Source organism: Nannospalax galili, unplaced genomic scaffold, assembly GCF_000622305.1.
Source record: "Nannospalax galili isolate Female #2095 unplaced genomic scaffold, S.galili_v1.0 scaffold362, whole genome shotgun sequence".
Classification (NCBI taxonomy): domain Eukaryota; kingdom Metazoa; phylum Chordata; class Mammalia; order Rodentia; family Spalacidae; genus Nannospalax; species Nannospalax galili.
Genome location: NW_008348785.1, coordinates 2,064,260 through 2,088,686, shown reverse-complemented (window position 1 = coordinate 2,088,686; position 24,427 = coordinate 2,064,260). Strand labels below are relative to the sequence as shown.

General features: G+C 40.6%; 1 protein-coding gene across 2 annotated transcripts in view; it reads left to right on the top strand.

Moving 5' to 3' along the window:
* Positions 1-24,427, top strand: part of Zranb1 (zinc finger RANBP2-type containing 1) — a 54,934-nt gene that overhangs the window by 25,520 nt on the left and 4,987 nt on the right. The window contains exons 4-8 of one of the 2 annotated variants that reach the window (XM_029569822.1): positions 3,315-3,427; positions 9,925-10,112; positions 16,078-16,231; positions 18,755-18,826; positions 19,637-19,835. In XM_029569822.1, the coding sequence (XP_029425682.1) occupies positions 3,418-3,427; positions 9,925-10,112; positions 16,078-16,231; positions 18,755-18,826; positions 19,637-19,835 (623 nt within the window). In that variant the 5' untranslated portion in view covers positions 3,315-3,417. The remainder of the gene's footprint in view (positions 1-3,314; positions 3,428-9,924; positions 10,113-16,077; positions 16,232-18,754; positions 18,827-19,636; positions 19,836-24,427) is intronic. The other variant, XM_008846007.3, reaches the window with a different exon arrangement.

Below are 24,427 nucleotides of genomic sequence, written 5' to 3'. Positions count from 1 at the left end.
TGGGAATCAAACCCAGGTCCTCTGCAAGAGCATCCAGTGCTCTTAACCACTAAATTAGCTCTCCAGCCCAGGTGCCCCCCCCACCATTAGTTTGAAACTTTTTGAGTTTTAGGGCTGGAGAGATAACTCAGTTGGTAAAGTGCTTGTTATGCAAGCAAGAGGACTTGAGTTGGGATCCCTGGCACCCAGTGTAAAAACCTGAGTGTAGTGGCACCCTCTCTGTGCTGGAGGATCCTGGAACTTGCTGGTCAGCCAGTCTAGCCTAATTAGTGAGCTCCAGGATCAGTGAACTGCTGTCTCAAAAAATAAGGTTTGATAGGCAAAGGCACCTGCTACCAAGCCTGATGATCTCAGTTTGTTCTCTGGGACTCACACAGTGGAAGAAGAGAACCAACTACTGTAAGTTGTACTCTGACCTTCATACACAGCCTGTGGCATGTGCTTAATCCCAGCCATCGAATAAATGTAATTAAGAATTTTTTTAAAAAAGGCTGGAGAACATTGACAAAGACACCCAGTGTCGCTCTCTTGCCCCCCGCATGTACATATGTGTGCACATTCACGTGTGCACACACATAAAACTTGCCACCTTTTCAGTGTTAAGAGCCCAGAGTCAAGAAAGCCCTGAATGAGAGCTGGGAAAGATAAGTCTTTGCAGGAAAGGCGGAACTGTCCAAGGCCTGTTTACCTGGAAAAGGAAATTTAACTCTTGAATATAAGGGCAGCAGCAAACCTTTGAAATCTTTGGTGTGCCCCATCAGATATATGGCTTAGGAAGACCACATAGGCAAAAAATGGGAGGGACCAGCACTTGAGAGGAACAGTCCAGAGGTAGAATTGGCAACAATTGGAAGCATTTATACTGAATTGAGAGAAGAAGAAAGGAAAAAAGCCAGGATTTTGGTTGGATAGTAGTATCATTTTTTTTTTTTCCCCCAAATGTGTCTCATGTGTTACTGTATATAAGGGCCTAAAACTATTGGGCAGAATACACCATTCAGTTTATGTGGGTGGGTCTGTGGGCGACCATGAGTTAAGCTAAGGAACTCTGCCTTGCAGTAATGAATTAGATGAACTTTGCTGTTTTTGCTTTTAGCTGAGAAGAATAGAACTTTGTGTTCATCTAGATGAACTAGGTTGCTATGTCTTCTAACTTGATTTATTCTTTTACTTCTGTCGTATTTTTAACTAGAGCAAGCTAACTGGATTTAACAAAAGATAGGCGGTTATGTTAAATTATGAGCCTTAGTCTTCATATCCCTATTCATCCCCTTTTCAAAATGGTCACTTAATTTTTTTCTTTTAAAAGAGGGTGGTGCAGCCAGGCATGTCCAGCCCGTCCCATGGCCCTGGAGCCACATCCCACCAAGGGTGTTATGAATGAGCCTGACACAAATTGTAGACTTAAAACATCTGGAGAGTTCTTTATTTGTAAGTTGATTACACAGTTGTTGACAGTGTAGTACCCTGATGTCAAAAGGCTGACACAACTTTCGAGCCTGTGTAAAATAGTATAATTCTAAACATTTGAAGTTTTATTTCAGAGTCAGCCAAGATATCTTGGCAGTGTGGTGAAATTTTTGTTTTGAATTTAGAGAACTTTTGGACTTGATTGCAGTGGTGGATGTGGGTTTGACTTATACTGTTTTATGTAAATTTCAAAATAGATTTTTAGATTTCTACATGAAAAAATTTGCCCTTGGTTATAAAGTTTGGAAATGTTTAAAGTGGCCTTTAGGATCAGAATTCATTTTCACTTTCTCTAACTCATTAGCATTTGTATTCATCTCTGATCACTTGTCCTAAAGATAATTTTGTGATGTTTTTAAATTTTTAAAATCCTTCCAGCATGCTTTTTTTTGCAGTAATTTCTTCTGCCCATCAAAATCTTCTTTTTTTATTAATGTATGTATCAGTTCAAGTATATTTATCTGAGATTCTGGGTTAACATTTTGATCAAAGACGTAAGGAAGAGTTCAGAGTTATAAACTGTATTTGATACAGTTCTATAATTGGTAACAGAACATTTAAGAGTGTCAGGGACTCCAGAGGAAAAAAAAAAAAAAAAAAGCTGGGTGTGGTGGCCTTTAATCCCAGCAGAGGCAGGCGGGTCTTTGTGAGTTCAAGGACAGCCTGGTCTACAGGGAGACCCTGTCTCAAAAAGAACAACAACAACAAAAAGTGTCAGGGACTATTTGACTTCCTTATTTCATTTTGTTTTCCTAAGTAAGATGTTTTAGCCAGTAATGGGGTTGAATAGAAGTCTTGATTATAATTAGATTTCAGGGTTTATTTTATTTCTGATTTTTCATCTCTTAGTTATTTGAAGAAATTGTTGTTCTGAGGTGCCCTTGTAAGAATAGCAGTGGTAGCCATTTGGTTATTATGTGAAAAGTGCAACTAGGAAGCAGTTTGGTGCCTTCAAATTATTTCTGGCATTGTCTCTGTTCTTTGCCTGTTTGAAGGTATGCTTAAAAATATTGAGGACAGCTGGGCGTGCTGGCGCATGCCTTTAATCCCAGCACTCGGGAGGCAGAGGCAGGCAGATATATCTGTGAGTTCAAGGCCAGCCTGGTCTACAGTGAGTTCCAGGACAGCTGGGGCTACAGGGAGACCCTGTCTCAAAAAGACAAAATAAAATGAAATAGAATATTGAGGACAGTTTTATTTAAATGCAGCTCTTGAGCCTCGAGAGCTGGCTCAGTAGGTAAAAGCATTGCTGTACCAGCATGAGGACCTGAGTTTAGTTCCCAGCACCCATGTAAAATGCTGGGTGTGGTCTGTGCCCATGCCAGTAACTCCAGTGTGCGTGCGCATGCACACACATTCTCATCCCCCCCCCCACACACCTTGGGGATAGAAAGATGGCTCAGTGGTTTTAGAGCACTGACTGCCCTTACAGAGGACCCAGTTTTGGTTCCCAGTACCCACATGGGCAACTAACTCCAGTTCCAGGGAATGAATGCTGTCTTCTGGCCTCTGGGTTTGCATGCACGTGGTGCTCTTGCATACATGCAGGCAAAACACTCATGCATGTAAAATAATAAATTAAAAAATGTAGCTCTTGTTGGAACATTGAAAGTTTTCCTGTGAGTGTTTAAGCCCAGACTTATGATTAAACTCTATAGTTAAGGATTTTTTTTTAATGTTACTGAGTGACATAGTTTCTTATAAATATGCAAAAACACAAATGAATTAAACCTTAGGTAGAGGAACTGCTCAGACAATATGGCCAGCCACTTCTGCATCTTTCTATTGACCATCCTCTAGGACATGCTGAACACTACCACTTAAAACTAACTTTTCTTTTTAAGGGTTCCTGAAATTGTGCCTGCTGTCTCCAGGTCCACCCTGACCCCACAGCATAAACCATGCTGTGATGTCACAGCTATCATAGAACTCCAGGGTAGTGCCCATATGGGCTCAGGTAAGTCCTGGCTTTTTTTTTTAACCATTTGGCATTCTTTTCAAAGTTAGTTACCATTATGATTTTTATGTCATAAAGGAAAATAAGGCAAAACTTTGAAAACTGTGCCATATATGGGGGAAAAAATAAGTCTGTTACCTAAACATCTATGAGCCAGCTCCATATGCTAGCCAACGGAGTTCCATAGTAGCTGTGAAGTTCCCAGTGAGTTTCTGGCCTGTGGCTTCAAAATATGTTAAGCTTCACTTGGGCCCAGTTTATAGGACAGCGTGACAAGGGCTGCTGCTGTGGCTTTTTCAGTTTACTTAAGTCTCCATAATTTAAAAAGTACATTAACACCTTATCTCTGATTGCCACTAGTTAGCTAATCATGTAGCACATTCAGTCAGTTTTGAATGTATGATGGTCCTGTAGGTCACTTTGGAACTAATCTCAGAGTGCTTTCAGTTGTTTTCGTAGTACAAAGGAGGAAGAACAACACACAGCATGAGTTTGTTTAAATGAAAAGGATGCTAAGAAAAAGGTGCTTTAGTTACTTTTGGAGGCATTGCGAGTGGTTAGCCTGCAGAGCCTGTGTAGATTCTCCTTCTCTTAGACTGGTCGTTTGTAACACAGCATTTACTTGCTTTATTTTCTTGCTTACCAGCATATCTATTTCTTGCTTCTTTTATCCCTGATGGTAAAAGGTGCTAAAAACATGAAGAATTTGGGAACATCTTTGTAAATTTCTTTTTCTCTTCATATATTGTTTTACCTTTGCTCCCCCTCCCTAAGTAGAAAGCATTGAGTGGCTGAAGTTTACATGAATGTGAGCCAGGTCTTTTTACACTTAAGCCTACAGTGGAGATTGTGTATAAAGGAACTCCTAACCTTCATCAGCAGTTCTTTTTGCACAGTGTGCAGTAAAACACAGGAAGTTTGCACAGCTCAGTGGCACTCTATGAACGCTGATCTGTGATAAGTTTACTGATTTTTTTAGTCATCTCTCCAGCCCCTACTATTACTTTTGTTTGTTTGTTCGTTTGTTTTTTTGTCCTTTTGAGACAGGGTCTCCCTATGGTCCCAACTGGCTTGAAACTCGCTATGTAGACCAGGCTGGCCTCGAACTCACAGAGATCTGCCTGCCTCTGCCTCCCAAGTGCTGGGACTAAAGGCATGTGCCATCACGCCCGGCAAATTTACTAATTCTTGTAGCAGAAAATTCACCAGTCACTGAAAATATGAGCTTGTGTGGTTAATGAAAATGATGAAATTACCTATTCCCAGAGCATTAGACAGTAAATTATTTTAAAAATAAAGTTTTGTTCCTATACTTCTGTGTTGCTTGTGGCTGGGAAAGCTGGAGAGGTCTTCTGCCTCCTGTGCATGCGTTTAGTCTATGCTAGAACAGCACAGCTCCTCTTCAGTTTAGTGAAGACTGAGTGGGAGGAGAGAATTCAGTGTTGATGCTGGGTCAGGTCAAATGGAAATCCTGCCTGTGTTTCTGTGTACATGACTCAGCATATTGAGATGTGATTTGTGTACCATGGTGTTCAGTATTTAAAGTTATGTTTATATTTTTGAAAGAACTTACTATAAAGGCAGGCAGTATTGTAAATTATAGCTCCCAGGCATAGTCTGCACACTTCAGTTGGCCAACTGGTTTGCCATCTTCCTGCCCAAGTGCCACTGCTAATTCCAGAAATCCTTCAGAAACATTAGTGAGGAAGTGAAGTCTTAAAAGTTTTTAAGATGAGGGACTGGAGAGATGGCTCAGCAGTTAAAGCGCACTGGCTGCTTTTGCAGAGGACCGGGGTTCAATTCCTAGCATCCATATGGTGGCTAACAACTGTCTATAATTCCAGTTCCAGGGGCTCTGACGCCCTCTTCTGACCTCCATGGGCATTGCATGACATGAGTGCACTTATCTATATGTAGGCAATACACATTAAATAAAGGTAATAAGGATCTGGAGAGATGGCTCAGGGGTTAGGTTAAGAGCACTGGCTGCTCTTGCAGAGGACCTCGGTTCAGTTCCCAACACCTACATGTCAGCTAACAGCCATCTATAACTCCAGCTCCAGGGAATCCAATGCCCTCTTTTGACCTCTAACGGTCATGACACGAATGCACTTAACACATGCAGGCAATACATTCATAAAATAAAAACAAATGAATAAAATATTAAAAAAGCCGGGCGTGGTGGTGCACGCCTTTAATCCCAGCACTCAGGAGGCTGAGGCAGGTGGATGTCTATGAGTTTGAGGCCAGTCTGGTCTACGTAGTGAGTTCCAGGCCAGCTGGGGCTACAAGGAGACCCTGTCTCAAAAAAAAAGACCAATAAATAAATAAATAAAATATTTTAAATTTTTTAAAGATGAGATTCTTATAGATTTCAGCTGTATAGTAGAGTAGTTTGGCGAAAGCATAAAGGCAGTAATTTAGATTTTCCCCTCCAACCCAAAGAAGAAAATCCCTGAGTATTTTGCTTTAGGTTACCTTATATTTGTGTTTGGGAAAAAAAAAGTATTTGAACACATGCAGTGACTAAAAGCAGTGCCATCATACCTGGCTCTGAGTAATATATATTTTTTAACTGATAATATTTTTATTTATTTTTAAAAATATCTCTATTTTATGAATGTATTACCTGCATGTATGTAAGTGCACTTGTGTCATGCAATGCCCACAGAGGTTGGAAGAGGGTGTGGGATCCCCTGGAACTGGAGTTGTGGACAGTTGTTAGCTGCCATGTGGATGCTGGGAACCAAACCTGGGTCCTCTGCAAGAGCAGCCAGTGCCCTTATCCGCTTAGCCGTCTCCAGATATTATTTTTAGATTTAAGCTAAAAACTGTAAAAGGTTCAGAGATGCAGCTTTGGGTTTTCTTCTCATGTTGGGGATCAAACCCAGTGCCTCACAATTGCTAGGCAAACACTCTACTGCTGAGCTATGCGGCAGCTTGCTTCTGGCTCTGATAGAACTGAAGGGGAAAATAGTTGTCTAGGCAAAGAAATGCTGTAGAGTACATGCCTGTAGTCTCAGCACTTGAGAGAATAAGGTAGGAGGATGGCCTCAATTTTGAGGCCATCCTGGGGTTTACACACTGAGTTCTGGGTTGACTTTGGCTACATTGTGGCTACCAGTTTCTTTTTCGTTTCTTTTTTTTTTTTAATTTTTAAAAAATGTTTTAAAATTAGTTCCACCACTTACCCATATTATTTTTATTTTATGTGTATGAGTGTATTGCCTGCATGTATGTGAGTGCACCTGTGTTGTGCAGTGTTGCAGAGGTCGGAAGAGGGCTTTGGATTCGCCTGGAACTGGAGTTAAGGATGGTTCGTAGCCTCCATGTGGGTGCTGGGACTCGAACCTGGGTCCTCTGCAAGAGCAGTCAGTGCTCTTAACCACTGAGCCATCTCTCCAGCCCCTGTGAGTACTAATTTCAAACAAAACACCTGTAGAAACAAAAGGAGATGGGATGAGTGTGTCCAGTATAATATAAACTGTATTGAATTATTTTAAAAACTGTGGGCCTTTGAGGTGGTTTCTATGAATTAAAACAAGTTAATCAGTGCCATTCGTGGTGTTGAATGCCTTTAATCCCCCACTCAGGAGGCAGAGGCAGGTGGATCTTTGTGAGTTCTAGGCTAGCTGGGACTTACAGGGAGACCTTGTCTGGAAAAGACCAAAGTGGGAGAGGGACACCAAGTTAAGCAGAAGTTTTTTTTTTAGAGCTCTTTGTGTGCTTGAACATAACTAGAGATAGAAACTCTTTAATTATAGGTGATTTTAATTCAAGTAGTACTTCTTATGTCTCTTCACAAGGCTTGTGCTTTGGGAAGATTTAGTTCCTTGTTTTATGCCAGCTGTACTGCGTTTTGGCCCTAATGACTTTTATTTAGGGCACTGTTCTTCCTAAGGGAGCTTTGAAGCCTTTTATGTAAGCAGTGAATTAGGGGTGAAATTATAGCTGAACTTTTGTGTATGTTGCAAGGAATGTGTTGAGTCAAAATACAAATTAAGATTTCTGTAAGAAGATATTTTCATTTATTTAATAAAGGAAGATTGTAGTTGATTGGTTTTTGTTTCTGTGGTGCTGGAGATTGAACCAGGACTTCATACATGCTTAGCAAAATATCGTCCACTGAGCTTCACACCCAATCCAAATAATTGTGGGTTTGTTGCTTTAGAGGTGAAGGTCACACTGTTGTCGCTTTGGCTCTTCTCACTTTCCTAGGCTCATGGGATTCCTTTTTGTCTAAGCCTCTTAAGTACCAGGACATAGGTCTGAAGCATCATGCCTTCTTTCTCATGAGTTCTTAACTGGAAAAATTTGTATAAACATGCTGGAGTGTGGGTTGGGGGAAAGAGATTTAGATTTGTAAGAAAGATTATGATTCTAGAGTTGGAAAACTTTGGAAACTGGCCTTTGCACCCCCACAGTTGTGACTAAAAAGGACATTAGTGAATGTAGTCAGGGTTATATGTCTTGGTGTTCCTCATATTGCTTAGCATGGTGCTTGGAATGCTATGAACATTTAGTAACTGTAGAGTTAAATAATCATTGTTTAAAGAGAGGACTGTTGGTTGTGTTACACTACTTTTTAAGAGTATCCTTATTTTAGTTCCTAATTCAAAATGGCAACTAAAATGCTTTTTAAAAAGCATACTAAGACTATTTTTAGTTAATCTTAGCATTTTACTCAGCACACAGTTTTTTTTCTGATACAGATTAGAAAACAACAGCAAACATTATTTGGTCATGTAATCTTTATTTTTGTTCTTGTTTTGGTTTTTGTTCCTTTTTTTGCAGGGGGGGGGACTAATGTGCCTTTCTATTTTATTTTTTTGCCAAGGCTGTTTATTATTCATATAGTTTAGTGAACATTGTCTTTATTTAGTATTTATATTAACATTAATAAGATGTTTTAATGGGAATGGATGGATAGTTTTGGGCTCTTTTAAATTTTTTATTTTTATTTTATGTCTATGCATGTAAGTAAGTGCCCCTGAGTCGTGCAATGCCCACAGAGGTGCTGTTGGATCCCCTGGGACTGGAGTTACGGACAGTTGTTAGCTCCCATATGGGTGCTGGGATTCAAACCCAGGTCTTCAAACCCAGTGTTCTTAACCACTGAGCCATCTCTCCAGCCCCTGGCTTTTTTTTTTTTTTTTTTTTTTTTTGAGAGACAAGATCTCTCTATAGCCCTGGCTGGCCTGGCATTGCCTTGTAGACCAGGCTTGCTTTGATCTCACAGAGATCCACCCTGCCTCTGCCTCCTGAGTGTTGGAATTAAAGGCATGTGGCATTATGCCCACTGGCAATGGATAGTCTTTAAAATATTTTATTTTTATTTTATGTGTATGAGTGTTTTGTCTGCATGTATGTAAGTACACTGTGTGTCAATGCCTGTGGAGGCCAGAAGAGGGCATTAGATCCCCTGGAACTTGAGTTAACAGGTGATTGTTAGCTGCCCCATGCCGGGAACCGAACTGAACTGGCTAGTTCTCTGCAAGAGCAGCCAGTGCTCTTAACTGTTGAGCCATCCCTTCAGCCCTAAGGAATGGAAAATCTATGGCTTTGAAAAAAGGGTATTTATTTTATGCTCCTTATTGGTTTGTAATATTTTAGCATGCTCAAAATCATTGGGTACATTTTTTTCCTTTATTAACAGTTATACCCTCCCCTCCTTTTTGAGACAGACTCGTAACTCTTTGTTGACCAGGCTAGCCTCATAGAGGTCTGCCTTCCTTTGCTTCTGCCTCCTGAGTACTGGGAATAAAGACATGTTGGCACATGTCTGGCATACCCACTTTCTTTATTGATATATTGTCTTTCTCACCCAGGCTGGCCTGGAATTCACTGTGTAGCTCAGGCTTGCTTAGAATTCACTGTCCTCCTGCCTTTACTTTCTAAGTGCTGGGAGTTCAGGTATGCACCAAAACTCACAGCTGTTATTAACCGTTTGTAAAGGATGTTAAAGAAGTCTTAGCTGTGGGAGATTCTGAAATCAAAGCACTGCCAGTTTTTACTTGAAATGATAATGATTTCAGAGCTACACAACATGTAGAAAACTCGGCATTTGCTTTGATTCCGCTTTAAAAGTGTAGAGTATAGGGCTGAGCATCCTAACACCAACTGGAAACACAAGTGTCTCCTTAAGTTCTGTGGTCTCTGGATGAACGCAGAGTTGCAAGGCTCTTGTCTTCTTAGTTTCTTGAACTAGGTTCTCCTTACCCATCTTTGATCTGCTTGCTACATTCTTTTCAAGCCTGCCAGAGCATGGAACTCAGCTGTTATGGTAAGTGCCAAACTAGGCAATCTAGTTCTGGAAAGAAAATTTGAAAAGATAGGAAAATACTAATTTGCCTTATTTTCTCTAGGCTATTTAAATGATGTCCCAGGATCCAGGAAACACAAAACAATGCTTAAAGAATTTGGCTTGGTTGGTATAAGTTTATAGCTTTTGAAGAAACATAGAATTAAGTGCTTTTCTATCTTGGTGCTTGTTTCAGGGGTTGTAGAAGGTGATTTAGCAGCCATAGAAGCATTTAAGTCATCAGGAGGAGACATTGCACGTCAGCTCACCGCAGATGAAGTTCGCTTGCTGAACCGTCCTTCTGCCTTTGATGTTGGCTACACGCTGGTACACTTGGCAATACGTTTTCAGAGGCAGGATATGCTAGCAATATTGCTTACAGAGGTGAGTGTGGCATTCCAGTTAAATGTTCTTTTATTTCTTGCAGTGCTAGGGATGGAACCCAGGCTTTTATGTATGTTACTACTGAACTACGTCACAGCCCTTAAATGTTCTTTTATATCCAAGAAATAAGTTCTTTAGTTTTCCTTTTCATTGTGCCACTGGGGATTGAACCTAGGGCTTCGTGCATGCTAGGCAATGCTTTACCATTTGTGCTATGTCTCCAGCCGGGTTTCCATTTTCAGTGTTACAGTGCTTCCCTAAACAGTTCTTTAATGTCTTAAACACTTTTACAACTCCTTTAAAAAATCATTTTAAGAGATTTCAGTAGGTTTTGTTTGTTTGTTTGGGTTTTGTCTGTTTTTGAGACAGGATCATCATGTAGCCGAGGATGAGATTGATATGTAGCCAAGGATAACCTTGAATTCCTGATCCTTCTATCTCTACCTCCCAGGTACTTAGATTATTATAGGCCTGCCTTACCATGCTCCCTTTTTTCCATTTTTTCTCCGATGAGGTGTTACTGTGTTGCCAAGGCTGGCCTTGGATCTTCTAGACTGAAGTGATCTTGCTTCAGCCTCCTGAGTTGATCAGCTACCTGTGTACACTCCCCACCCCCAAGAGTATATTCTTTTTTTTTGTCTTTTTGAAGCAGAGTCTTCCTGTAGCCCCAGCTGTCCTGGAACTCACTTTGTAGACCAGGCTGGGCTTGAACTCACAAAGGTCCGCCTGCCTCTGCCTCCCAAGTGCTGGGACTACAGGCATGCGCCACCATGCCTGGCTAAGAGTATATACTTTTAAAGCAGGAATTTTCTCCACAATATTTTAATCATTGTGTTTGATTAAAACACAATGGAATGTATCTGTTATTCAGTCATTGAACTAAGAAATATTTATGTAGTATTTAGCAAATGTCTAAGGAGTGAGTAGAAGTCATCCATGTGAAGTATGCTGGGGAAGAATCAGAGTTGAGGAGACCATTTATGCAGAGATAAAGGATCATATCCCCATGGGCCAGGGATGTGGCTTTATTATCCAGATTTTTTTGTGTGAGAAGAGAAGTAAGAATAATAAAAGTGCAGAGAATTAGATGATTGTGGATTCAGATTTTTGTCACCATACATACTTCTGGGCATACTTTATGTACATTGTTTATTGTATTTTGAAATGTACCAGTATTTGGGAACCATTATGTACAGGACACTGTATCTATGAGGGTTAAAAATGTGCAAAATAGATGAAAACAATTTTGGCCAGCTTCTGTGTTTGCTTTGGGAGGATTCCAGTGACATCAGGGGAAAGGGTGGGTAGACTCAGGGAAGAGAGGTTAGAGTGCCTGAATGCTGTGATGGAAACGGTAGGCAGGTATGCTACAGAAGGGCACTGCTAACGGGTCAGTGTGAGTTGAGGGACCAGATTTCTGGCACAAGAGGTGAAATAGTGTGTTTCTGTGATGTTCTCAGTGTGGCTGCATTGGTATTACTGTATCCAGTTGAACTGTTTCATGTCAGGGGGCATCTTTTTGATGGTGCAGCTGCTGATGGTGGCAGGAGACAAGATAGAGAAGGTGACTGTGGGCCAGGGTTAAAGTTTTTAGGCTGTTCATGTTTCCTTGGGCTTCTGAGCACAGGGCTCAAAAGGGACATCCTAAGTCACAGGACACCTAAAAGCAATATGAGGACTAACAGTGGGATGGTGCTATGGTATCTGTGTACCATTATTGTAAAGTACCTGAAAATTTAGTTACTAAGACAAACATTTGTTACCTTAAAACAGTTTTCAAGAATCGGGAATCGCGATTTTGGGTAAAGAAATCATGAGGGTGGCAGAGCTAAAAGACTGGGTTGGTGGGAAAAGTGCTTGCCATGTGAGTATGAGGATTGAGATTGGATCTTCGGCACCTCCTAAATGCTGGCAGGTGTAGTGACCAGACTACAGTCCCAGCACTCAAGAGGTGAGTCAGGATTCTAGGGCAAGCTTCCTCACTAGACCAGCCAGATTGATAGATGCCAGGTTCAGTGAGAGACCTTTACTTAATAGAATAAGATGGAGAGCCATTGATGAAGACAGGTGACCTCAGTTTGTTGACACACACACACACACACACACACAGAGTGTTGTCAAGCTACTGGCCAGTGCTCTCTCTGGTTGGAAATCTTGATTGAGGCTGAGTGTGGTGGCACATGCTTGCAATTCCAGCACTCTGGAGGCAGAGGCAGAAGCAGAGGGATTTCTGTGAGTTCAAGGCCAGCTTAGTCTACATAGTGAGTTCAGGGCCAGCCAGAGCTACACAGTGAGACCTTGACTTGGGCTAGAGGGCTGTTTCCAAAAGCTCACTGAGGACTGTTGGCTAGAGGCTTCCGTTCCTGCCTGTATCTTGTCCATAGGGGCTGCTCCTGACATGGCCGCTGGCTTTACCTGAAGCAGGTGATTCAGGAGAGGGAAAGTACAGTACTCAGGAATGTGATTAAAACTGGAAGCTGTGGTGTCTCTTATGAACCAGTTGAGGAAACTTCACACACACTGTCAGTTTTACCATATTCTCTGGGGCATGTAGACCAACCTGGGTACAGCATAGGTGAAGCAGAGAAGGAACTGCGGGTCAAGAACCAAGTTGTTGATGGACTTTAGTCTCAGCGGAGTAGGTACTCCAAAAAGCAGTGTTATAGGGACTCAGGGAAGCTACAAAGGTGTAGGATATGAATCTGGCTTAAGAGGCTGTGTCTACAGAGAAAGCACAGGGCCAAGTTCTTTTGGAATGAGAATAAGAGAATACTGAATTTGGGTTAGGATTCTGGGGCAAGGGTTGTCATTGATTTTATGTCATGGACCTGGTGGGGTCTGCTGGGACCTGTAGGACTCTTTAAAAATTGTTTGTAAGTGAAAGCAATTATAAAGGAAATCTAGTTAGTGAAATACAGCCATTAAAACAGTTAACCACGGCCGGGCGTGGTGGCACACGCCTTTAATCCCAGCATTCCAGAGGCAGAGGCAGGTGGATCTCTGTGAGTTCAAGGCCAGCCTGGTCTACATAGTGAGTTCCAGGACAGCTGGGGCCACAGGGAGACCGTGCTTCAAAAAGACAAAAAAAAAAAAAAAAAGTTAACCTGATTTGTGACTTATAAGAAAATGGGTGTGTATGCATGTTTGCCTACCTGCCTGTCTCTTTGTCTGGCCAGGCTGGCTTCAAAGTTACAATCCTTCATCTCCTGAGTGCTGAGATAACAGTCTTGTGCCAGCACGTTCACTACAAGAAAATGCTGTTTACTGTGGGCTGGAAGCTAGTGAAAAAGGGTTTAAATTTAATTAAAACAAAATTCTCATTTAATGAAGTTCATGGATCTCAGGTTAAGAACCAGTAACCTAAGGAGAATGGTTGGGAATCCTAACATTTAAGAAGGGAGATAAGAAGCAAGGTCTAGAAGGACTGTAGTGAGGGGGGAATGCTTAGGTTTCTCTTGAACTCTTTGCCATATTCAACGTCCAGTCCACATTATTTTTCAAAAAGAATTTACTTTGGGTATTTATATTAGAAATGCTATCTGAGAAAGAGTCAATTATATTCTGAAAATATTTGGTGCTTAATTTCTTATTTTGAGTTGCTTGATTGTTGTGTTTCTGGAGTTAAGATGTAGTAAGAGGCGCTGGAGAGATGGCTCAGTGGTTAAGAGCACTGGCTGCTCTTTCAGAGGATCCAGATCCCAGCACCCATGTGGTAGCTGACAACCATTCATAACTTTAGTTTCAGGGGATCTGACACCCTCTTCTGGCCTCTGTGGGTGTTGCATGCACGTTTCACTTACATACATGCATGCCAAAACACTCATAAGATAAAAATAAATAAAAATTTAAAGTGTAATGAAAAATTTCATAGTTGCTAGTAATCCTAGTCAGTAATGTCTGGTAGAAATGAATTTTCATGTTGAAGCTTTCAAAAGGAGGAGTCAGGTAGCTGTGTCCTTAGTTCTGTTTACTTTAATAGCAGTTGCAGTTAAATTGGCCTGAGTGCTAGTATTAGAAGTGTGTGCCATCATTCCCTGTTCAGACATGGATTTCTTGAGCTCCACAAACTAAATATAACTGGGGTGCCAAGTGGAATCCTTATCATCTGTTGCTATTCATCATTTAAAAAGGGGAAGAATGTAAACACCTGTAGTTGTATTTTTTTCCTTGAGGCCACTACTGGCCAGCTAGCCATAGTGTTCACATCTCACTCCTGTCTAGTTGAACTTTGAAGACTGTCCATCTGTTTAAAATTGGGATACCAATTGAAAGCTCTTTTTGAAATCTATTATATGAAAATTCATTTCTACCAGACATTACTGACTAGGATTGCCAGCTGGCCTTACCAAAAAAGTTTGTGTGTGAGAGCATATGAATGAATGAATGCAGGTATGCCTGTGCATAGATAGCATTTGTGTGGGGGTCGAAAGGACAGACTCAACCTTGTTTGAACTAGAGGTTTTTTTTTTTTTTTTTTTCCTGGTCTTTTGAAGCAGGCCCTGTAGCCCCAGCTATCCTGGAACTCAGGCTGGCCTTGAACTCACAGAGATCCACCTGCCTCTGCTTCCCAAGTGCTGGGACTACAGGCATGCGCCACCATGCCTGGCTAGAGTTTCTTTTTTTTTAAAAAAAAATTATTTATTTATTCGTTCGTTTAATATGTTTATGAGCATTTTTGCCCACATATATGTAAGTGTATCCATGTTGTGCAACACCTGCAGATCCCTTGGAACTGGAGTTATGGACAGTTGTCAGCTGCCATGTGTGTGCTGGGAATTGAACCCAGGTCCTCTGGAAGAGAGCAGTCAGTGCTCTTAACCCCTGAGCCATCTCTCCAGCCCATGAACTAGGGTTTCTTGTTCAGTGTAGTTTGTGCCAAGCTAGCTGGGTTACAGTTCTCCCATCTCCACCTCCCATTTCTCCACGGGAGAACTGGGATAAAAGATGGGAGCTGCATTGTCCAGCTTTACATGGGTTCTGGGAATCCCAGCTGAGGTTCTCACACTTGCAGGATTTTACCCACAGAGCATCTCTCTAGCCTACCAGGTGCTTTTTAAAAAATATGGAGTGGTCACAACTGAGTTGGAGAAAGGAGTTTTTGAAGCCAATGGGAACTAACCTGCTAAATGGCATGCTTTAAAAAAACATTCCAAGTCAGGTTTTTTTTTTTTTTTTTTTTTTTTTTTTTGAGGTAGGGTCTTCCTGTAGCCTCAGCTGGCCTAGAACTCTTTGTGTAGTCTAGGCTGGCCTCAATCTCACAAAGATCCGCCAGCCTCTGTCCCCAGAGCCTTGGGATTAAAGGAGTTTACCACTACTCCTGTCTTCCAAGTCAGGGTTCATGAAATGCAAAAGAAAATGTTTGCAAGTTTTTCTTTCTCTTTATGGGCAGGAATTATTTTTTAGAATATTTTAAACCTTTTTTGTTGTGGTGATGGGTATGTGCATGTGAATGCAGTGAAGGCCAGAGTTGTGGGGTGGGGTTCCCCTGCAACTGGGTGTTACTGGCAATTGTAAACCATCTGATAATGGTTGCTGGGAATTGAACTTCGTTCCTCTGAAAGAGCAGGAAGCAGTCTTAATCACTGAGCCATCTCCTTAGTTCCTTTAAGAATATTTTTATTGGGTGTGTGATGGTCGGTCTGTCAGGTTTTCTGTTGTTTCTTCTGCGTTGTCCATTCTGAACCATAACCTTTAAAAACAGCATTTTGGGGGCATCTTTGACTATCCTTTGGGCATCTTTGGGACAAACGTGAAGTAGATTTATTAGAGCAAGGTAAAACATCTTAGTGACTTTTCTTGAGCAGTTGTATTGATAATATATATGTCCACATAAGGAAATAATACTTAAACAAAACCAACAATTCTGAGTTTGGGGGAAATTTTGCTGATTCCCTTAAGCACTGTTGTGTTTTGTTTCTGTTTGTGATAAATGAGATGCACAGGGAAGTTTGTTTCTGTGTTTAAGGTGTCTCAACAAGCAGCAAAGTGTATTCCAGCAATGGTGTGTCCTGAACTGACGGAACAAATCCGGAGAGAAATAGCTGCTTCTCTTCACCAGAGAAAGGGGGATTTTGCGTGCTATTTTCTGACTGACCTCGTAACATTTACATTGCCAGCAGGTAACCCTACAGTTTAATAGGAAAATCAACTTCTGTTTTTATAGTTATGTTTTTATGCAGGGGTAATAGATCTTTTTCTAAGAAAGCAAATGAGTTAAGATCTTAAATAACTGTCCTGTTTATGCTCGAAGTGACTAATACAAGGGCCACTTGTAAACAGGTGCTTTGGTTAGAAGACAGTAAGTGATTCTTTGGGGGCCGGCTGTTTAAAGAAAAGTCTCACTCTGTAGCTCAGGCTAGTCTAGAACTTGTGTGATCCTCTTATTTTACTCCCCCCGAGTACTGGAATTACAGACATGAGTCACCACGCCTCCTTAGATTTTTGTTTTTTTAATATTTTATTATTTTTATTTTACATGTATGTGTGTTTTGCCTGAATGTATGTAAGTTCACAATCTGTGTCCTGCAATGCCTGAAGAGGTCAGAAGAGGGAGTTCGATGCCCTGGAACTACAGTTAGGATGGTTGTTAGCCACTATGTATGTGCTGGGAATCAAACCCAGGTCCTCTGCAAGAGCATCCAGTGCTCTTAACCACTGAGCCATCTCTCCAGCCCCTGATTTTTGTTTTTTAAGTAACGTATTTTATCCATTCATTTTTCCTCTTTATTTTTATTTTGGAGCATTCTTTTTTTGCCTCCTATTTTTATTATTCCCTTTATTTTCATGTGTATGATTTTGCACTTACATAACTATTGACTATTATTAAGGATTAGTATAAAAAATAAAATAAAAAAAGAAGAAAGAAAAAAATTTTAAGCAGGCCCGGGCGTGGTGGCACATGCCTTTAATCCCAGCACTTGGGAGGCAGAGGCAGAGGCAGGCGGATCTCTGTGAGTTCAAGGCCAACCTGGTCTACATAGCGAGCTCCAGGCTAGCTGGGGCTACAGAGAGATCCCTGTCTCAAAAAGACTTAAAAAAAAAAAAAACAAAAAACCCAAACTCCCAGGATGCCTTTTGTGAATTGGCATTGAATACATACACCAAACATAATGCTTTTTTTTTGAAAAAATAAAAGTTCATCTGGTATCTGTTTTGTATTCAGTTATAAAAGGGCATTTATACATGGGAAGGGTTAATAACGAAGCTTTTTATTTATTTCTTTTTATTTTAGTCTTTTTGAGACAGGGTCTCGTGTAGCCCCAGCAGTCCTGGAACTCACTGTGTAGTCCAGGCTGGCCTTGGAACTCACAGAGATCTGCCTGCCTCTGCCTCCCGAGTGCTGAGATTAAAGGGGTGCACCACGATACTCTGCTTAATAATGCTTTTTAAATTTTATACATTGTATTGAAATATGCTATAAAGTACTCTCAAGTAATGGCTAGATTTTAAAATTTTTTTATTATTGCATTTAGCTATTGTACGTGGGGGTGCTGTGCCTGCTAGGAACAGCATGTGTGTGGAAGTTGAAGGACAACTGTGGAAGGTGGTTCTCTCCTTCCATCATGTGGGTTCTAGGCATTGAACTCAGGTTGTCAGGGATAGTGGCAAGTAACTTCACCTACTGTGCCATCTTGCTGATCCACTATTAGATTTTTTTGTTTTTTGAGAAAGGGTCTCCGAGACAGGGTCTCCCTGTAGCCCCAGCTGGCCTGGAACTCACTATGTAGACCAGGCTGGCCTCGAACTCACAAAGATCCGCCTGCCTCTGCCTCTCAAGTTATGGGATTAAAGGTGTGCACTACCATGCCTGGCTCCGTGACTAGATTTTTGAGAATACGAATACAAAATGACATTATAAAAGAAAAACCAATAAAAACATGCTTTTAAGGGCAATGCTTTGTACTAGACTAGAGTGCTCTGTTAAGTAACCTGAATAGAGAGCACAGAGTATTTGAGGATGGTGACAAAAATACTGTGTGCCAAATGCATGGCTCGTTAGTTTTGATGACAAAATACTTAGGTTTGAAAGCAGGTTTGTGCAGAAGCTGCCATTGGGAGGAGACAAAACAAATAAAAATGTGTATGTTATTGTGGGCCTATACCTTATTTTTTAATATTATTTTTATTTTATGTGTATGAGTGTATTGCCTGCTGCATGTATGTGAGTGCACCCATGTCATGCAGTGCTGCGGAGGTCAGAAGAGGGCTTCGGATTCCCCTGGAACTGAAGTTTAAGATGGTTCGTAGCCGCCATGTGGGTGCTGGGAATTGAACCCAGGTCCTCTGTAAGAACAGTCAATGCTCTTAACCGCTGAGCCATCTCTCCAGCCCCTATACCTTATTTTTTATGTTAACTTTAAGAATTTTGGTAGTGAAATCCAAAAAGGAATATCTATATCTCTATCTATCTATCTATCTATCTATCTATCTATCTATCTATATCTATCATCTATCTATCATCTATCGAGATAGATAGATAGATAGATAATATATATCACATTACATATAACATTGAAAACAGGTATCTGACTTTCTTCAGTAGAAAGGGAGTTATTTTAGGGAACATTATCATTAGAAGCATCATTTAACTTACTAAGTTATGATTCAGAAGAACCCCTTTAAGGTCTGATTTCTCTGTGCAGATATTGAAGACTTGCCTCCAACAGTCCAAGAAAAATTATTTGATGAGGTGCTTGATAGAGATGTACAGAAAGGTAAGCCTGCAATTGCTGTAGTTTAACTTTTTAGTTAACTTTTATAGTGGTTAACTTTTGCTTTTTTTGGAGTGTGGGGGCTGAGACAGGGTCTCTTTGTATCCCCAGCTGGCCTGGCACTCGCTGTGTAGACCAGGCTGGCCTTGAACTCACAGAGATCGCCTACCTTTGTCTCCCAAATGCTGGGAGTAAAGGCACGTGCCACCACACCTAGCTCAACATTTGCCATTTTTATAAGGTAGGAAGTAGTTTACTGTAGTTAAGAGTGCTTTGTTTTAAAGTAAACCTATAGAGTCCTTAAGAGTAGTGCCACAGTGGTTGTATATGCAAGGCCCTGGATTTGATCCTCAGCATACAAAATCAAAACTGCAAAACAAAACACACTCACAGCTTTTAACCATCATAGAGTGAACAGAAAGAGATAGCAAGTCTTAAAACCTTTGTTTACTACTACTTACTTGAGACTGAATATATTTCTGTGTTAAACATGTTTGGAAAATAAAATTGGAAGTTGAATAAATTATCCCTGAGTCACAGGATGTTTCACTCACTCAAAAAGTTTGTATTAGAAGCTGGGTGTGGTGGCGCACACCTGTAGTCCCAGCACTTGTGAGGCAGAGGCAGGTGGATCTCTGTGAGTTCAAGGCCACCCTGGTCTACATAGTGAGTTCCAGGACAGCTGGGGCTACAGGGAAAAGAAGTTTGTATTAGTAACTTGCATGTAAATTTTGTAGAAAATGTTTTTAGCCTGCTAAATACTTTTTCATTATATAGGTATAAAAACTAACAGGTTATTTAATTTTCTTACAGAGCTAGAAGAAGAATCTCCAATTATAAACTGGTCCTTGGAGTTGGCTACACGTTTGGACAGTCGACTGTATGCACTTTGGAACCGGACAGCAGGAGATTGTTTACTTGACTCAGTACTACAAGCTACCTGGGGCATTTATGACAAAGACTCGGTGCTTCGGAAAGCCCTACATGACAGTCTGCATGACTGTTCACATTGGTGAGCTGGTGTCTTTCCTTGTTTCACTGCAAAATCGCGTTTGCTGGATCATTTCCTTACAGGAGCCGTACGCTGTACTACGCGCGCACGCATGCATGTATATTGAAAAATATTTTAAAATTATGTTTGTGTGCACATGAGTGCAGCGGAGGGCAGGGACATTGGATCCCCTGGAACTAGAGTTACAGGTGGCTGTCTGCTGCCTGCCATGGATGCTGGGAACTGAAAACTTCAGTCCTCTGCAAGAACTGTATGTACTTTTTTACAATTGAGCCGTATGTTTCTCCAGGCCCCTTGCTCTAATGTTTTCCATGGAAGCTATGAAAATACTTTGGTTTTGGATATGTAGACATTAAATACCTTAGTGGATTTTTTCTTTAGCTTAGCATTGAAGTAGATACATTTGAGGCAGCAAAATACTTCAACAGAACCTTTTTTCTTTATAGGAAATGGAATCAATGTATTTCTATACTTCGAATACAGCATTATAAGTTTAGTTAACCTTAAACATTCATACAGTCTTTACTTGTGATTTTAAGTACTTAACAATTTCATGTTTAACTTTAGATTATGTTGATACTGTATTACCAACTGAACTCTTTTTCTTCTTGAGGGAAAGAGTGTTAAATCTCATTTTACAAATTTGCAAATACTGTATTAGCAACTGAACTCTCTTTTCTTCTTGAGGGAAAGAGTGTTAAATCTCATTTTACAAATTTGCAAGGCACAGATACCTGCCTTCAGATAAACGAAGGCCGGAGATCCCAGTATCCATCTCCTTTGCTATTATTAGATTGACCAGTGGTTAACATTTCACCACATCTGTGTTATCTACCCATGCTTGCTCTCCTGTACCAGTTAGTCATGGATAGCCTTCATTTTAATATGCATCTTTACAGAATAAGATATTAGTTTTAGCTGCAACCCCAGAAAGTCAACATTGATTTATCTACCCAGCACACAGCCCATCCACATTTTTCCAGAATGGCCTCTATGTAGATACATTTTTACCAAGAATCCAATCAACCTTTGATGTATAAATTAACTTAGGAAATGCCAGGCACTGGAGAAAATGACTGCTTCTGAGCAGTTCTATTTTTTGTTTCTGTGACATTATCTCATGTAGCTAGTAAAAGAACTTACTTGTGGGACTGGAGAGATGGCTTAGTGTTAAAAACACGGACTGCTCTTGCAGAGGACCCAAGTTTGAGTCCCAGCACCCACATGTTGGTTAACAACTGTCTGTAACTCCAGTTCAAGGGGATCCGACGTCCTCTTCTGATCTCTGCAGGCATTGCATACACAGTGTACTTATAACATGCAGGCTCACGCACACACAGAAAATAAAAATTTAAAAATATTTAAAAATTTATGTGTGTGTCTGTGTCTGTGTGTACGCATACCATATGCATGCCTGGTGCCCTTAGAGGCATAGAACTGGAGTTAGAGCTCATTGTGAGCCATCTCATGTGAGTGCTGGGAGCTGAACCCAGGCCCTCCGCAAGAAGCAAGTGCTCTTAACTGCTGAACCATCTCTCCAGCCTTCACTTAGCTATCTTTTTGTAAATGATAAAATCAAGGCTCAAAGAAGCCTAATTGAATTTCTCGTTATTACAATTAGCAGAAATCATTAAAAAAATTCATGCTGGTTTTCTCCATATCAGTATCACAGTGACTTTTTCTCCTATGATCAGATGCTTACAAATAATGCTCACGATTCTATATTCCATATAACCCTACTAGTATCTTAATTTTGTTGAGTACTTACTAGTTGTGAATTTTGTTATCATATTTAGGGGTTATATGAAGTCCATTAGACTGTGAAGAGAACTTGGGTTTTATTTCAGTATGGACAGGTCTAGTACCTATAATGGCTGGGCACATACAGTGATTACTCATTAAATACTCACTGAATGAAATGCTCTCTAGAATTTGGAAATAAGAATAATGTAATTTTTCTTTTTTAAGTGCCAGGAGTTGAGCTTAGAACCTTGCACATGCTAGGCACTGTATACTGAGATGTATCACCAGCCCTGTAATTACTTTTTTGAGAGATAAATTATAAATCAGAGTATAATGCTAGAGTATAAATATTTGTGATCACTTGAAAAAGGTAAAATAGGTCCCTGACCTACAAACCTGTAAGTCTGATTGGGTATATAATAAAGGTAAAGAAAGAATGTGCCACTCAGGTAGATGGTTTTAGTAGTTTAGTCTTTCTTTGTGCTGGAAAAAGGCCTTTTTCTCAGTGGAGGTGGGTGCTGTGGATTGATGAAGTTGTATTATTGCAGATCAGGAACAGTCTAATGATGATTTGTAGGTCTTTATGGACCTGCCTTTACTGAGAGGATGTGATTCATTTGGTTCCTGTGATAGCAGTTTCTTGGCTTTGTGATCTCACAGATCTGCCTTGTGATTGCTCTGTAAGGTGAATGTATTCCCTGGTATTGATAAATTCTAGCTTCCTAGCTAGAAAGGCAAATCTGGACTGTGGTAAATCTACCACCCTCAAGTCTGAAAAGGCAGCTTGGAGCAGGGTATGGAGGTATACCCCTAACCCCCAGTACTTGGGAAGCAGTAGCAGGAAGATTATAAATTCAAGGCCAACTTGGGCTATATATTGAGACACTGTCTCAAAAATTTCTGATCCCATAAAACAAAACACCCAGTACAGCTCAGTAGTTTTTTTCCTTTTGTGGTAATTGGCTTATTTTGTAAGGCTGAAAATACATGGTGAACTTTTATCAGTTTCCTAGTTGTGAGGGTTTACTTTTAAATTTTGTATTTTGGGGGGGATGGGTGAGTGGGAGGTGTTTGTTTTGAGACGGGGTCTCATTATTTAGACCAACTCACAGAGATCTTCCTGCCTCTGCCTTCCAAGATCGGGGATTAAAGACACATAACTACCATGCCTCACTATTAAATTCTTGAAGACATTTGTGGCTAGTGACAGTAGCTTTGTGGCTTATTCCGTCTGTTGCTCATAACTGGCAGTAGGTGATTAGCTAGATTGGAGTTGTCATTTGTCATTAATCTAGTGTGTAGGTAGGGCAAGGTAGTAAGAGCAAATAGGTGTGCTAGGCTGGCACCTGATTACCAGTTGGGGGACATTTGGCTGTTTCCAGTTTGGCTATCACAGATATAACTGCTGTGGTATGTCCATGGCTCTGTGGAGCAGTGGTTTTTTTGTTTGTGTATGACACGGGTGTACTTACACGCATACAGGCAATACACTCATAAAGTTTAAAAAAAACAAAAAGAAATTTTGAACTGCATACATCTTTAGTTTAAAAAACATTTGTTTAATATTTCTCTTAAGCTTTTCAAAACAGTGTATTCATTGCTCTTAGAAAACATTCTAGGGGCTGGAGAGATGGCTCAGCAGTTAAGAGCACCGGCTGCTCTTGCAGAGGACCCAGATTTGATTCCTGGCACCCTGTGGGCTAACAACCCTCCATAACTGCAGTTCTGGGGGAATCTGTTGCCGCCTTCTGATGTCTGCAAGCATTGCATGACATGGGTGCAGTTACACAGTGCAGGCAATACACTCATACACATAAAATAAAAATAATATACATATAAAAAGCATCAGGCTGGGCGTGGTAGTGCATGCCTTTAATCCCAGCACTAGGGAGGCAGAAGCAGGTGGATCTCTGAGTTCAAGGCCAGCCTGGTCTACATAATGAGTTCCAGGACAGCTGGGACTACAGGGAGACCCTGTCTCAAAAAGATCAAAAAAACATCTAGGCCGGAGAGATGGCTCAGCAGTTAAGAGCACTGACTGTTCTTGCAGAAGACCAGGGTTTGAAATCCAGCACCCACATGGCAGCTAACAACCGTCCTAACTCCAGTTCCAGGGGACTTGACAGCTTCTCCTGTCCTCCGTGGGTATTGCATGACATGGATGCATAACACTCGTACACATAAAAAAATTTTAAAAACATTCAAATATAGTTCTGTAAACACTAAGCTATTGTGAATGAGAAATGCCTATATATTTTTCAAACATTTGATACTATAATAAAAATGCTCTTCAATGCCTGGAATATGACACTTTTTAAAAAATCAACTAAATTAAATATCTGAAACATTGTTTTTAGAAAATCTGAAATTAGCTTAGTTTTTACAGAACCTTCCATCAGGGTACTTAAAGAAGCTTTTAACTTCTCTACTGCAGCTTTGTCTTTCTCTTCTTTTACTTAGAGTTTGAATTTGTCAGAGAAATATGATCGTAGAACTTTTTAATGTCTGTCTTCATTTCAGTTCTCGACTGGCTTGTTTTATAAGGCTATACCACAATTTTGGACCAAATTCATTCTGGTCTTAACTTTTTTTTAAACTGAATCCTCAGTTATCCCCCATGGATTTGCATGTCAGTGACTGTTGATAGCAGATTATCTTGTTGTTTGTAGTTTTGGAATCATTTCCATGTCCATTGATTCTCAGACTCAGTAGTACACATTGGTAGTTCTTTCACATAATCTTCCCAGGCTGTGCAGTTCTGATTAAAGTCTCAGTTGGCTGTTGTATTCTGGAGTTTGTGAGTTCCCTCTGAGTCCCCCAAATGCTAGGCTAGGATCACAGCTGTGCAT